Raw genomic sequence first — 14,714 nt, forward strand, 5'->3', positions numbered from 1 at the left:
AAGTCCTCTATATTACTCGTTGAGCGTCTAGGGCACCACATAGAAGCGCTGTATCTTTCTAACGAACCGGAACCAACAGAGAAATCTTTGCACCCCTGAATGCAAGTCGCGAGACCTTACCATATTTCTCCAACTAACCCAGTTTCTATACATTAGTTATGTCATACACATAAATAGCACTCATCACGCTAATTCTAGGAATCAGCGTTTAGTCTACCCATTATTACAATACCATCATTATTCTATACGCTATTATCAGATTCTATCTCGCTTACCTACCTCAACCCGGAGACTAGCGTAGTCTCTCAGCTTCTTAGGGTTGAATACTATCGCTACTTTCCTGCTACCGTATACTCTTCTAGTTATTAGACACCTTGCGATTATAAGCTTTCCTGGGGACGCTAATATAAAATAGGGACGGCGCGATAGCAGTCTAGTCGAGTAGATAGGTCGATAAATAGCAATAAATCCAAACAATAGGTTAGGTAGAAATGATAGGCAGATAACGCCTACTATAGATAATCTGATGCTATACAAGGAGCATAATTATAAATCAAGAATCAAGAAATGAATGGCATTGTTCCTTGTTTACAGTCGCAATCTGGTTTTTATCCTTCATTTGGAATGAAGTATCTGTTTATTACCGTACTGTCCTTGACCAATCGATGATCTTGATGACTTTGTATTGCTATCACCCCTTCTTCTCTCAATTTATCCATGGATGGTTCTGATCTAGCTACATAATCGATGAAATCGGATCATCTATAGATCCGGTGCTATACAATATTCGTAAGTTATGGCCGACAGGATCTTGATGTCTCCGAGGCTGAGGCACTAATTACAAATGTCACGTAGTTCGACACTTCAATAACTTGAACTCTTAAGCGGTCTTTAAGTATTGACGTAGTGAACGACTAGTGAATGTCTAATTAGATAAACGAAGCCATGCAAATTGGTTCTAATTTTATTTACGTGTTGGGATTATGGAAAAGCTGAAGAGAGACCTACCAGCAAAAATTTGTCCTGCTTCCATAATAATATAAGGGTGAAAGATAGAAGCCAAAGTAATATCAAAATCAACAAATATGTGTAAACACGATGGAAGTGAAAATTTCACACGTCAATAGGTGTATAGCTTATATCGGATATGTACATAGCAGTGGATGACCACAGATCTATTTTGCTAGCTGGTAAATGAAGACTGCCCGTGATTATATGAAGGCCAAAGAGCGACCGTTAACTTACTCCGAGACCAAACATGACGAAAACGGCGACCGATCGGCGGGTTCTGCCTCATGCCTGACGTACTCCCCTTAATCTCCGGCTTTCTTCTTTCTTCACTCTTCACCCTTTGGACATTCAACTTGATATAATCAAACGCTCAGAAATTCTCTCCGCTGAAGTTTCCACCGTCCCGTATCCAACGCCTACCACACGATCCAACTGCATCAAACCCCGGTTTCGAGGACAACCACCGATTCCCATTCTGTCGCTTAGGCCAGTACACCAGACTAGTGGTCTCAATGTTTCCTTCGGCTTTCTAGTGCGTGCAATTGGAGGCTTTCGCCGCATCGGACATTTTCTACGATCGATTTGCACATAAGGCAATGGCATCCCACCCCGAGGTCCGGGCCAGGACTTCGGCCTCCGATATTCCCTTGAAAGACCTGGAGTCGGCGACCATTTCCAACAATACAGGAGTTCCGTCGCGCTGGAATGGCTTTTCTCAATTTCATCCGTCAAACATCCTTGCACACCCCGAGAAACTGGCACCGAGCATGTCGCAGGACGACTGGGTAGCTTCTTTGGAAAACGCATGGCACAAGTTGGCAGTCGCGTTGACTCCGAGCTTCCTTCAGCATTGGGTTGGAGGTGAGGCGCCGCAACCTGCGAAACTCCATGCGATAGCCGCTCTGGACGGTCTGCGCGGCTGGGCCTGTCTGTTGGTCTTTAATTTCCATTTCCTCTTCACATACACATGGAAGGTTGCAATAGGATGGGGATTTGGTGGAGAGAACTTTGCGATTCATCAGCTTCCCATTCTGCATATGTTGATCTCGGGTCACATCATGGTGGCCATTTTCTTTGTCCTCTCCGGCTACGTCCTCTCGTACAAACCTCTGAAAACAATCCGAAACAGGTCCTTTGATCAAACATTCACGACGCTAGCATCGGGAACTTTCCGTCGAGCATTCCGACTCTACATCCCCGCGATAGCTGGAATCCTATGCGTCTTTGTGGCTGTCCGTCTCGGTCTGTATAATTACTCCCAGGGTGTCATCAAGGAGGGCCACACTATTCTCGGCACCAATGAGCAGCACCCGATTATGTATAAATCATTCACAAAGCAAAGCGATGATTTGTGGTTTACATTGGCAACATTAATGAACCCATTCGACTACAACCTCTTCTACAACTACTACAATCCCCACCTCTGGACAATCCCCCTTGAGTTTCGCTCCTCGCTCATCCTTTTCATTGTTATCCTGGGGACATCACGCTTGGTGGCACCCGTGCGCATGACGGTTGTCTCCGCTCTGACCTGGTTCTGCGTGCGCTATGGCCGCTGGGAAATCGTTCTCTTCCTTTCTGGCATGCTGATGGCCGAGGTAGATCTCATCAACGGAATCTGGGAACAACCAAAGCGGACCACAACAGAAGACGAGAAAACCACCATCCGCTTAAACACTGGCAGTAAAGTGACTATCAATGTCTCCCGGCGCTGGCTGTGGATCTCACTCTTCGTAGTCGGTCTATACTTCGGCTCCTGCCCCAACATCGGCTTCAAATGGACCCCCTTCTACGGATGGCTATGGCATGTCACTCCAAAGACATACCCAGAACCACACCGTTTCAGTCAAACAATCGGTGCAGTCCTCATCGTCTTCTCTATCAATCACTCCCCGGATATTCAAAAACTATTCACAACCCCCTTCTCCCAATACCTGGGCAAAATCTCCTTTGCGTTCTACGTCGTTCACGGTCCCATTCTCCACTGTCTGGGCTACGCGATCATGCCCAATATCTGGCATTATACTGGCAAGGAAACAAACTTCCAGTACTGTTTCGGTTTCCTCATCGGCTGGCTCATTTGCCTGCCTATCGCTATCTGGATGGGCGATATCTTCTGGCGTCTTGTTGATATTCCTAGTGTCAAGTTTGCTCGTTTGCTGGAAGATCGTGTCATTTCCAAAGGTCCTTCCCATGGACCTGGGACTTTATCTTTACCCCGGAGGGAATAGATGCCCTAGATTGTTTGATAGATTGTTTGATTTTTAGCGGGGGAAATTGCCTCTTCATTTTTTCTATACCGTGATACCTGCTTGCTGGGCGAGCTTTGTTGTTTTTCTTCATGGGGGTTCAAGCCTCTCATCTATATCCTAGACATCCGATTGAATGAAAACTCTATGACTATATCCAAATCATTCACTCGTTTTTGTGTCAGCCGAGATGGAGAATCCACAATACCCCTTAAACGCACGGCTGTTCCTGATATACTACTTCTCTGGATATCCTGCCCTAGCGATATGACTTGAATCCAAGGGACTAAATCTTGTTTTGGCCAGTCTGTTACGATGTTTAATGGATGAAGCTATGGCCAATCTGAAGTCAACTAACTTTATGCTGCTACACCGCGACTCAGCCTGGGAAAAACAACCCAGAAACTGGAACATGAGTAAAATCCAATGTGTAATTCATTCATTCATTTACTCGTGCCAAAACAAGTCAGTAGTATGGTCACCATGAAAACCCAATCAAAAAATAAAAATAAACAAAGTCACACACAAACATGTTGTCGCTTGACCTATGCAGAACAGGGGGGAGGCAGGGGTACAAACAATAGCGAGAAATCAAAGGAAAGTAAACAGAGCAAATGTGACAAGAGTGTGACAACCAAGGAAGCAAAATAAGAGTGAGTATCAAGGAGGCTAGATACCATAAGCCCACGCAGTAAGAAATCGCAGAGCGAATAGCAACACAGCACACAACCAACGTCAGAAACAAGAGATGAGTGTAAGAAACAGATCTAATGCAGAAAAGCAGATTGTTGGAAGCACAAATACGATTGCATGGAATTTCAATATCAACCTCCCATTCCCGCTCCTCGCTTCTCCCCTTTTTTCAATGTTCGATCCCATATGAGGTGATGCTTATAAAGCAACGCCGGTGATGCCGCGTCCACCACAGATACCTAGCCATTCACGTGGGAGGCCGGTGTGGTTTGGTCCGCCTTGGGGTGACCAGCTTATGTTGGAGACTTCGTATTCGCTTTGCCAGACGGCGGCGGGGCCGCGCTCTGATGTTGTGGTTGGGGCGCCGGGTGTGTGAGGGGTTGGTGAGGGCACAGGCGCGGCGTTGTGCTGGTTGATTAAGTCCCAGAGGAGGACCATGCTGTCATCACCGCCAGATGCTAGGATACCGCGGCGGCTTGGAGACCATTCCACGCAGTTTAGGGCTGCGGAGTGGCCCTTCAATTCTAGAAGAGCTTGGCCAGGTTGGCGGACGTCGAGGACTCGGACGACGCTTGAGTCTTGGGAGAATGTTGCCAGGAGGTGGGCATCGTGGGGGGAGGCTGGACTGTGTAAGCTGGGAACGGATTATAGATTGTGTTTGGTACTTACCAGCGATTCTCAGAAGAGGCGGCGGGTACAGGCCATTTTGCGATTGGCCGGGAGGGCTAGAGTTACCAGGGGTTACAGCTGCTGAATGCGCCGTCAGTAAAGAACATTGAGTGTTTTGGACGAATACTTACGCTTCTCGTTTTTATCAGTTGGCTCGTAGATGATGGTACTATGCTCGAGGCTTCGCAAATCGAACATGCGCACACTTCCATCTGCACCACAGCTGACGAAGACATCGACACTATTAGCGCAGAATCGAACGTCATAGACCTCCTTGTCGTGAGCGATCAACTGGGTCTTGGCGGTCAATGTTGGGATATCCCAGATGGTACAAGTTGTATCAATACTGGAAGTGATGATCAGACTGGGGGAGATGGTATTCCAGTCGAGGGATGTAATGGGAGCCGTGTGTTCAGGGGACTTTGAGTTTGACAGCAATGCCAATGGAGAGAGCTTTGATGTGGCGGCCTCCCGCTGGCTCGAGGGGCGAGTAATCGAGTTCGAGCTTTGTAGGGGCTGCGAATTTGGCAGAGACCATAGACGGAGATGGTCTCCTGATGTGGCGAGCAGATCAGTTGATTGCTTCTGTGATGACGGCGGTTCCCACAAAATGCGAGTGACGGGGTAGGAGTGAGTCGCCTCTGCCGTTTTGACGTATTCCAATTTGATCTCTCCAGCAGCGGCGTCTGGGGTGTCTGGGTCTGGTTGCGTCCAGTGGGAATCGATGATTTGGATCTATCAATTGGTTAGCGTCACGCCATTCCTGCACGGGCAGACTGCACAAACGTAATTGTGGTTGTCTTCTAGATAGCTCCCAAGAGCTAATTTTCCACCAAAGCCTGAGTTTCCGGTAATTGGCCACTTGCACCAATCCACCGCGTAAATGGGCCACGGTGCGACATAGTTGCTGTTGGTTGGCACTTGATTATCTCCATTGTAAGGTACCGATGAAATTCCAGGGTTCATGAGCGCCTCACTCAAGAGGTGCTCACCAGGAGATCTAATGTCGGCCAGACCGAGAGGGGAGTACTTCGAGCCTTGCGGGGTATGAGGCGGAAACCCTCCAGGGGAGGAGGGGTACTTGGAGCTCTCTGAAATACCATGTTGTTTGTACACGGACTGCTCAAATCCAGCGGGACTAGATTGCGAATGTCCATGTGAGTTGATCATGCTTGCGCGGTGGTTCGGCTGTGTCGAGGAGTGAGGCATAGTAGGGACGACCGACGGGGCGGTGTTTATCGATACTGCCGCTGGACGGTTCTGGTGTCCTGGCTGCAAGGCTCCAGGGAGCGCAGTGCTGCTGTGATTTCCATCACCTCCATACTGCGGGGTTGATTGGACATTGATTGCGGGAAGTCGGGCACCACCGTCGGGCGCTGGGTAATCTTGCGAGGAGGATTGACGTGCCAGGTTGGGATTGCTTAGCGCGGTCGACGGGATGTGAAGCTCCTCGGGCTGGCGACTGAAGACGGTTGACCGCCGATGCGAGTCATAAGGCTGGGTCGGGTTGGCCATGATGTGAATGGGCGAAGGTGGATATGCAGGGAAAGGTGCGATGGATCTTGGGCTCACGGATGAGCTCCACCTCGAGATGTGAGGTATCGGCTCGGATTGGATTGCAGTGCAACATTGATCGGCGTAGAGAGACGATATGTTTGGGTCAACTACGGCAGGCCATTACCGCCATCCGCCCAAAAGGCCCGTGCGCTATATTCTGCCAGAAACAGCTGAGTCATGCCACCAGGCGGTGGGTGGATTGTTTGCGGCACGTGTCTTTTGAGCTGATGGCCGGAATGGTCTGCTGTAGCCAACGAACAAGGGGCTACTGCGACAAAGAGCTCATTACCTTTGGAGCGGAAACAATAGACGCCCCAGGCTTGCGAACAAGACGCAAGGTGGCTTCCTTTTAATTTCGTAAGCTACAGAATTGAAGGAATAAGAAAAAAGGCAAAAACTATCTTTTTGCTTGAAACAAAGCTATGCATGTCACTTCGTGTGAGCGAGGAAGTATAAAAAGCACTATTATTGTAGCTCCAGGGCTCTATCATTGTGTACCGTCCCACGGGTATGTGTGATTTTATGAATCAATTTAACCATTGAAGTGAATATATGGGATTTGGGCAGATAAGGTACATATACCTTTAATTTTCCAGCATATTGTACCCGACCCTGTCCTACTGTGTTTGCAAATAGTTTCAGCTCTTCGTTTGCGAGATGCCAAATTTGGCAGTGATATAGCTGTTTGGACAACTTAGCCCTCTCTTCATTGACAAGATCTCTTTTTAAGGTGGCCTATCGAATTCAAGATGGTTGCAGCTTCTGCAACTTCTGCAAGACATGCAAGATATCTCGCGGACTTGGCAACAACTAATACTAAGGCGGCTAAACCCCGTTGATAGTCTAGTCAATAAGCTAAGCATGAAGCATTTCGTGGAGAATGTGCTGACTCAGCTGAGCGGGTAACCCCAGAGATCCGATCCCTCTTCAGAGCTGTTGATTCTTGGTCTGTTTGGGCTTCCGTTTCTCATTTCTCGGGTTTCTATTCTCTTTTTCTCTGGGTGTGTCTGTGTGTACTGGCTGTCTTGATCCTGTGCATCTAGGTCTATTCATTTGACTCATTGTTCTGCATCATGTCTGCTCAAGCCTCGGCTCTTCTACTTCTTCCCCCGCCTTCTGCCTTTTCGTTTGAGCAAGTCAAAGATGCATTCGAACCATCTTTGGCCGATGTTTACACGAAGCTGTCGGATAAATTGAATGAGAATGATACAGCTATACTAGACATTGCCCTGGCCATCCCCGGTCTACTCTCGAACTGTCAACCTCGGTCGAAAGTGTTTGCGCAACTCCAACATTACCTGAGCAGCATCTATACCCTGGTTGGTGCCGTCTGTGCAACACACAATATCGAGCTGGACTCTCCGGGTGGCATCGATACCCGGGTGGTATTTGTTGATCATGCGACTAAACCGGCTGAACGCACTCCCTTTGGGCCCATTCTGGACTGGCAATCACTTGCAGATTGTGATCGTCGCTGGGACCAAATCTATTATCTAGGAAATACTGCCGGGAAATCTGTGGCTGATTCCTTTATCAGCCATGTTGGTGTCCAGTCTAGAAGCGGCAGAGCGGCAAGCCTGCAAGCCATCACCGGCCATCCTGAATGGACGACTTCTGGTTCCCTTTTAAATCCTGACGACCAACACTCTACTCCGCACTATTCCGTGGTCGTGGGTGGCACATTTGATCATCTCCATGTTGGTCACAAGCTCCTCCTTACAGCTGTTGCATTGGCCTTGGAGCCCCACCGGGAAGGACGCCTGACCATCGGAGTCACAGGGGATGCACTCTTGACCAAGAAAAAATATGCCGAAGTCCTTGAGAGCTGGGAGCAGCGTTGGCAGAGTACTGCCGCGTTCCTGACGGCCATTATGGATTTCTCTCCTGGACAAAAGTCACCCCAGATTGAACGTGGATTCTCGCCGGACCCATTAGGCCAGACACCCCTCAAGAATGTTCTCACGAGGATACAACCCAACTTGTCTTTCAAGTTTGTGGAAATTTCCGAGATGTTTGGGCCCACAATCACGGAGGAGGATCTCGGGGCGATTGTAGTGTCCAAGGAGACCCGATCAGGAGGGGCCCTGATCAATGACGAGCGTGCAAAGAAAGGGTGGAAGGCCCTTGCGGTGTTTGAGGTGGATGTACTCCAATCTGGAGAAGCCACCGACTCTGAGAGTTTCGAATCGAAAATAAGCAGCACAGATATCAGGCGGCGACGGGCTCACCGGGCCAAGGTATGAAATGTAAATAATCCGAAGTACATTAGTTCGGTCTGGTTTCGGCCATTTCTTTCCCAATCGCACTCGCATGGCTCGTCACTCTGCATGATGTGACGGGTTCTAGGCGGGGTTCGCACCAACCTCCGCCTTTTGACTCGCTCTCCGTGAATGCTTTACCTGCAGGTTCGCGCTGGCTGGCCGCAGAGTCAATCAATCATGTGATTCCTGTGTGCAATGATCACCAATGAAGTCCAAAGTCTAAGATTGCGGGAAACGGCGCTAAATAAGGGCCCTGGGGACATCCCGGTCGCGATAGGATGAGAAGAGCTCGTGAGACTAGTCAACTTGTACATGTGCATGTACTACTAGTGTGAAGGGAATATTGGGTTTTCTTTTTGTTTTCGTTTGGGTTTTTTATATGCCCAACCTCCCCTCTCCTGGCTCAGCTTCGACTTTACTCCCAACCTCGCCATAGTTCCATGTTGCTGCCAATTGCTCAACCCGATGCTCTGGCGGCCTTGTGCGCCGATCATGGAGCAGCCACGTCACGTTGGTGATCTTGCCGATGAGCTATTGAGCGAAATACTGCTTTTTCTGCTGGAGCCGACGCCCAGAGCTCTGAACGGTGGAATTCACGCCAATGGCTCTGGGAATGCAATTGAATACGGGGAGGCTTCTGACCTCGATCGCTTTCGTCTGGTCTGCAAGCGCTTCATGCGAATCGGCACCCCTCATAAATTTGCACGTTTCAGCTTGCGATTCTCCGAACGTGGCTTCCGACGCCTGGAGCAACTATTAGAAATGCAGCTGGCCTGCTATGTAAAGACTCTCACGTACATGGTGCGGCCCTTTTATCAAGGAAGCGGTACCAACTTTCAACCCCGAACTGGTACAAGAGGACAAAAATTAACGAGATATCAACAGGATGGACTCGAGTACTCCGAACACTATCAACGCAGAACAACGCCCTATCCCAACTACATAACCGCCGATTCCAAGAACAAACAAGCCTCCTTGAAACGAACTACGACAAAGCTCAGCTTATACACGCGATCGCCGCCTTCACCTCTCTCCAAGATATACAACTCCTCAGACTCCAAGATGATCCAGACGAGCGCCTAGTCGAATACATCCGCAACCACCACCATAATGCCCAGACCCAACCAGCAAATACCATAAGCCTAGACTGGTCACCAGCCTGCACACGAGCAGTAACAAACCTCGGCATCGCCCTCCTCTCCTCAAAAAGCCACTCAATCCGCTTCACGGCACCCCAAATCAGCCCAGAAGCAACGCTTCAACTCCTACGCGCACCCGCAACCACCCTATCAGAAATGGGAACACGCCTCACAAGCCTAGACATCAACTTCCACTCGACCAACGACAACATCACGCCCACAATGGCCGACTTATCAGGCATCTTCCATCGATTCTTCCTGGCCGCTAAAAATCTCATTGCTATTCACATCGGCTTCCTCGGCAAGACGCCCCTGGACCTCGATCTTGAAAGTGTCTTCCATGACATACGCTGGAAAACGCTTCGCAAGCTGAGCATTCAGGGGTGGAGATTGCATGCGAGTGAGATTATCGATCTGGCACGCCGGCATCGCTTCCAATTGAGGGATTTGGGGCTTGTCGGGATTTATCTCCGGGCTGGTGGGAAGTGGTCGGATGTACTCTCTTTCCTGCGTGAGGAGATGGATCAACTGGAACGGCTGGAACTACGGGAAATAGACTACGCGGCTTATTTTGATCTGGTTTTCGGGTCGAATGTTGGCGTGGAAGTCTTTGATGATTATCCGCTTCCTGTGCAAGTTCCTTCTTCGTTGGATGTTGCGGCGGCGGCGGAGGCGGAGGGCCGGGCGTCTGCAGGGCCGGGGTTAGGGTTCGGGCCTGATGGGCCGTCTGGTCGGATTGGGCGTTATGGGCGGGTTTCTGTTGAGAGGGTTTGGGTGTTGGGGGCGGAGGGCCTAGGAGATGATGGGATGCATGTCTTGCATGAGCAGATGCCGCTTTGGGAGGCTTGGGTCTTGACTGGGGATGTTAGAACTAGGAGGAATGGCAATGGGAGTGGAAATAGGAATGAAAACGGCAGGGTGCATGGGTGGAGTATCTAGTTCGGGTACTTTTGGTGTCTTCGTCAGGAGGGGATATTTGCTTCATTTGGTGTTTGGTGGCTGTTTAAATTACTTTTTTCGGGGCTTGCATGCGTTAGAGCATTTCTAGTTATATAGCTGGTCACAAATAAATTGTTTCTCGGCTATCATTTTGTTTGATGTTTCAAATTAAATTGATTGGCATGAGTGGTAATGATGCCGACGCAGATGCAAATGCAAATAGAAATAGGAATAGCTCAATAGAGACAGACAGGCATGCAATAGTACCGTACATATACATTTTGTGGACTTCTAGTGTCATAGCAATATCTGAAACACAGATCTGAAACCGAGGAAACGATTCCTCCACCAATGGGTATCTCCAACAAAAAAGCGAATCAAACTGCCATTAAACAAAACACTGGTTCCAGTTTCCGCCGGAACGTGCGAAATCTAGCCCTTTGACGAAATCGGCCCGACGACAGCGCCCAAGCTTATCAACGTTGCACCCATGCAACGGCACAACACGGTCATTAACTAGAGCCCGGACAAATGGCTCAGGGTTCGGGTCCGAATGACACTGCATCATCTCGAAGTATGCTCGCGCACCGAATGGCACGGTCCAGGACGCAGAGTATCCGTTAGTCTGTGCAGAGGACTGAACATGAGTGCGTGGGAGCGTGGCGGTGCTGTTATACAATCCCAACGCGAAGAAGATGGGGATCATGCCGTTGTCATGTGAGAAATCTGCGTATGTGGTGTAGTTCAGGGGGAATGTTGCTGCGCCAGCTGCATCAAGAGTGTGGTTTGTGCTTGTGTCATCGTGAACGGGGGTTTGAGTAAGACGGGCGATCAGTTCGTTTACAAAACCGACACCTTGAGCTGGGCCAAGAGTATTGCCTGCTCCATAACCGTAGTACTTGTCTAGAGATTGGAGGTAGTTGTATTGGATCCATTCTTCTTCCGTGAAGAGGTCGCAGAATGGGGATAGTGTTGATCCGACGGTTGATTGGGAAACTGTGTCGTAGGGACACATATCCATGAGGTAGACAACCTCTGTGCCGGAGAGCTCAACGCCTGGGATGTTGGCTTCGAGACGTGTACGAATTGCTGGCGTAAAGATGGATGTGAATTCGTCATCGACGTCATCACCCAGTGTACTACTTTCGAAGTTTGTGCATGTGTTATGATTGAGAGTGTTGTTGAAGCCAGGGTCTTCGGAGATGAGGACGCTGATTTGGGGAGCTGGCTGCTGGTGATTGGCTTTTTGATCTTTCGACTTTGCATATTGGAAGCCGTTGATGAACTTGTTTCCTGATTCCACAACCCGCGATGAATCAGAAGAACGAACGAAAGGCACAGACTTCCGGGTCAACTCCGCGTAACGCTGGTAGAACTTCAATCCAGACTCGACCATCTCGCGCTTTCCAAACGACGTCAGATCATCGCTGCCCAAAGTGTAGTTGTACGACTGAAGGAACTTTGTGTTGCCCTTGAAAGCCGTAGCGTTGGCTTGGATCTTAGCGATGAGAGCTCCATATTTCGCACTCTTCGACGCGGTAGGGTACCGAGCGCCATGGCGGGACAGCACTTGAACAAAAGTGATGCGACAGTCATCAGGTACCTCATCGGAGATAGCAGACTCCTCTGCAAGAGAGAAATAAGGTGAATACTGTCCCCAACGGTGCGAGACCTCAGGGTTGCATTGATAACCACCGTTAACAGTATTGCAAGTGCCATCACTGTGCGGCGTCCTCTTCGACTTTGAAAGAGGAGAATTTGGCTGGTCAGGCTGCGCTCCGGGCATCTCTGTTGTCAATTGTGAGGGTTCGTAGTCCGATCCCGGCACAAAGTACACAGCCGACAGGAAGAGCATGCCCAACAGGGCAGCCATGGTCGCCACCGACCTTGTTCGAGACCGTTGCTGCTTCGAGCCGTGATCACGGCGGCGTCCGAGCAGGCTCTCCTCCTCGCCGCGGTGACTGTAATAGCCCATCTTAGATTGGCCTTGTACAGGTGATGTCACAACAAATCGAGTCCAAGTACTCAAGTAAGTAGCACCACTACTGAACCCGGGATTGAAGCCTGATGAGTGAGTTGGGAAGTCAGTCCATTCTTCAATGTGCCTGACATTTTAAAGAATTCTGCGCAACCCTGGCTGTTGTGCTCGTGAGTCGTTGCTGTCATGTGATTGGTCGGCGGTTGTATGAAGCCGACAACACGTGGTGTATGTCTGCCCCGTGACTTGATCGGTACTTTCCAGTACTTAGTTTTTAGTGTGTTTCACTATGAGGGTGTGGGTCACTCTACGTACATCTAACTCTACGTGGACTGATGTTTGTATATCTTCACCTCGCTTCTAGTAGGGCGATTTTGGTATGCAGAGTGGGCTTCGGGTGTTTCTTGTTTGTATCGTATACGTCGTATCACATATTAGGTCGTCATGCATATGCTCTGCATACTATTATCTCATTTGGCGTATCTTACCGCTAGTTCCATTTTTTGACACAATCCTATTCTATATGAACACTTAGGCTATGACAATCCTTGGGCTGATGGTCATTTCGTGTTTTGATTTAGAAATCAGATTCTCAGTAGATGAGCTTCAAAAAAAGCGTATATGCTATGGCCATAATGATACTCCAATAAACTTGGCTTGACATTGTTCTTATCTGTATCATCAAGATTCTTTTATTCAATGTCGCCTTTAGTTAGGGCGTTTCCAGAACTATGTGAACTCACTATGCTACCTTGTCTGAGGAAAAGCTCGTGAGACTTGATGTATTAGAGGTAGATATATGTAAAGGGGGCTCTTGTAACCCTAACTTCGTATGGGGTAGGTTTCAACCACCAAACTTTCAGAGATGCTAGTTTATACCATTCAAGATATTAGCACTGGCAGCCTCGAAATCACTTGGGTAAGATATTCCAGTACGTGTAAGGGATTCACGCCTGAGATACGAGCCGCCGGTCCTTCTTTAAGGACTATTTGAGTATTCAGACATACGATGTACAATCTCCTCTATCGATAGAGATACCTCTTTAACTGTCGTCAATCCTTAAGCATCACCCATCTCTGCCGGTTTCACTAGCTAGTGAAGGAATACGATAAATGTATCGAACTTCCCTGAAAGCGCATTTAAGCTTGCGCAGTATCTCATCTGAAACATCATCTTCTTTAGCTTTGTTTTTTTTTTATAATATGAGAATAATTATCGGTAATAGAAAGCTTAAAGGCCCCTGCAGCCTAGTCGGCTTTGCTGGTTATTTTCGTCACTTCTTCAGATCGCGTCGGGACTAGATTTTAAGCTTGCATCGCTCATGGTGCTTATCGTTCGTCAATTCTTCCGTATCCTAGGTCACGTTGTTCCCTGTTCGGACAGACTCGGCATGGGTGCGTAGCCTTTGAAGACTCGCGCTTCGTCTGGCTAAACTGGACATTTATGCATTCAGATACAATAGTTTTTTGTTTCAACCACGCCTGTGGTATGTTTTGATTTGGGTAAGGCTAAAGTTGGCTCATTTAAAAAATAAAAGATCTTTGAAATTATAGTTTATTATTGTCGTATGCCAATCATGCGTGGTTCGAATAACAGTCGATGGATTGAGTGTGATAGCAAAAATATATCTCACTGTGAAACAGAAATATATAACATCGAATATTTAAGAGTCAAGACAGCTTTGACTCACGATTTTTAATTCAGATGTGCTTGACCAAGGTCAAATATCTGCTTCAGACTACGAACGTAGGAAAATATTCGCAGTGGACAAAATCGTACCTTGATAAGATCAAAGAGGCGTTTCTTCATGATTATGCCGCATACTGTAGCATTTGACCAATATTCAAGGCCTCTCAAGGCTTCCAACTAATATGAGTAGCCAGAAGAGCGATCGTGCATGCTGCAGACTTGGTTGCTATAGTTATGTTTGTGTACCTGCAGGAACTGTATAGAAGCCGCGGGACCCAAAATATGGCATGTTCTGCGGGAAGATTCAGGAGAATCTTTCAGAACCTGTGCAATTGAAACCGAATGTACAACACAATTGATTTGCACCTTCATTAAGAATATTATCTTATCAACTCTCAAAAGTCGAGGTCGAAGTACAGTACAAAGTAGAGTGAGCCAATCAAGAGTGGGACTGTTGCCGAGACGCGCCCCCCAAAACATTCCCGACTTCCCCCCAAACAAACCAGCCTCCCCATTTCCTCTCAACTT

The 14,714-nt window shown here is 48.3% G+C and overlaps 5 protein-coding genes across 5 annotated transcripts; 3 read left to right on the forward strand and 2 right to left on the reverse strand.

Annotated features, from left to right (window-relative positions):
• Positions 1–1,607: 1,607 nt before the first annotated feature.
• N7511_006676 (acyltransferase family protein) lies at positions 1,608–3,242 on the forward strand (the record flags this gene model as incomplete). Its single annotated transcript, XM_057129053.1, has 1 exon — positions 1,608–3,242. The coding sequence occupies one exon, from the start codon at positions 1,608–1,610 to the stop codon at positions 3,240–3,242; it is 1,635 nt and encodes a 544-aa protein (XP_056983609.1).
• Positions 3,243–4,151: 909 nt separating this feature from the next.
• On the reverse strand, positions 4,152–6,137 carry N7511_006677 (uncharacterized protein; the record flags this gene model as incomplete). Its single annotated transcript, XM_057129054.1, has 4 exons — positions 4,152–4,573; positions 4,623–4,703; positions 4,754–5,357; positions 5,409–6,137. 4 exons carry the CDS (start codon positions 6,135–6,137, stop codon positions 4,152–4,154), a joined length of 1,836 nt encoding a protein of 611 aa, XP_056983610.1.
• Positions 6,138–7,252: 1,115 nt separating this feature from the next.
• On the forward strand, positions 7,253–8,422 carry N7511_006678 (putative pantetheine-phosphate adenylyltransferase; the record flags this gene model as incomplete). Its single annotated transcript, XM_057129055.1, has 1 exon — positions 7,253–8,422. One exon carries the CDS (start codon positions 7,253–7,255, stop codon positions 8,420–8,422), a length of 1,170 nt encoding a protein of 389 aa, XP_056983611.1.
• Positions 8,423–8,932: 510 nt separating this feature from the next.
• On the forward strand, positions 8,933–10,518 carry N7511_006679 (F-box domain protein; the record flags this gene model as incomplete). Its single annotated transcript, XM_057129056.1, has 2 exons — positions 8,933–9,290; positions 9,326–10,518. The coding sequence occupies 2 exons, from the start codon at positions 8,933–8,935 to the stop codon at positions 10,516–10,518; spliced, it is 1,551 nt and encodes a 516-aa protein (XP_056983612.1).
• A 388-nt stretch (positions 10,519–10,906) lies between these two features.
• On the reverse strand, positions 10,907–12,493 carry N7511_006680 (histidine phosphatase family protein; the record flags this gene model as incomplete). The annotated part of the gene is made up of 1 exon (XM_057129057.1): positions 10,907–12,493. The coding sequence occupies one exon, from the start codon at positions 12,491–12,493 to the stop codon at positions 10,907–10,909; it is 1,587 nt and encodes a 528-aa protein (XP_056983613.1).
• Between the last annotated feature and the right edge of the window lie 2,221 nt (positions 12,494–14,714).

Source organism: Penicillium nucicola, assembly GCF_028828085.1.
Source record: "Penicillium nucicola strain IBT 29836 chromosome Unknown utg000006l, whole genome shotgun sequence".
Taxonomy (NCBI): Eukaryota; Fungi; Ascomycota; class Eurotiomycetes; order Eurotiales; family Aspergillaceae; genus Penicillium; species Penicillium nucicola.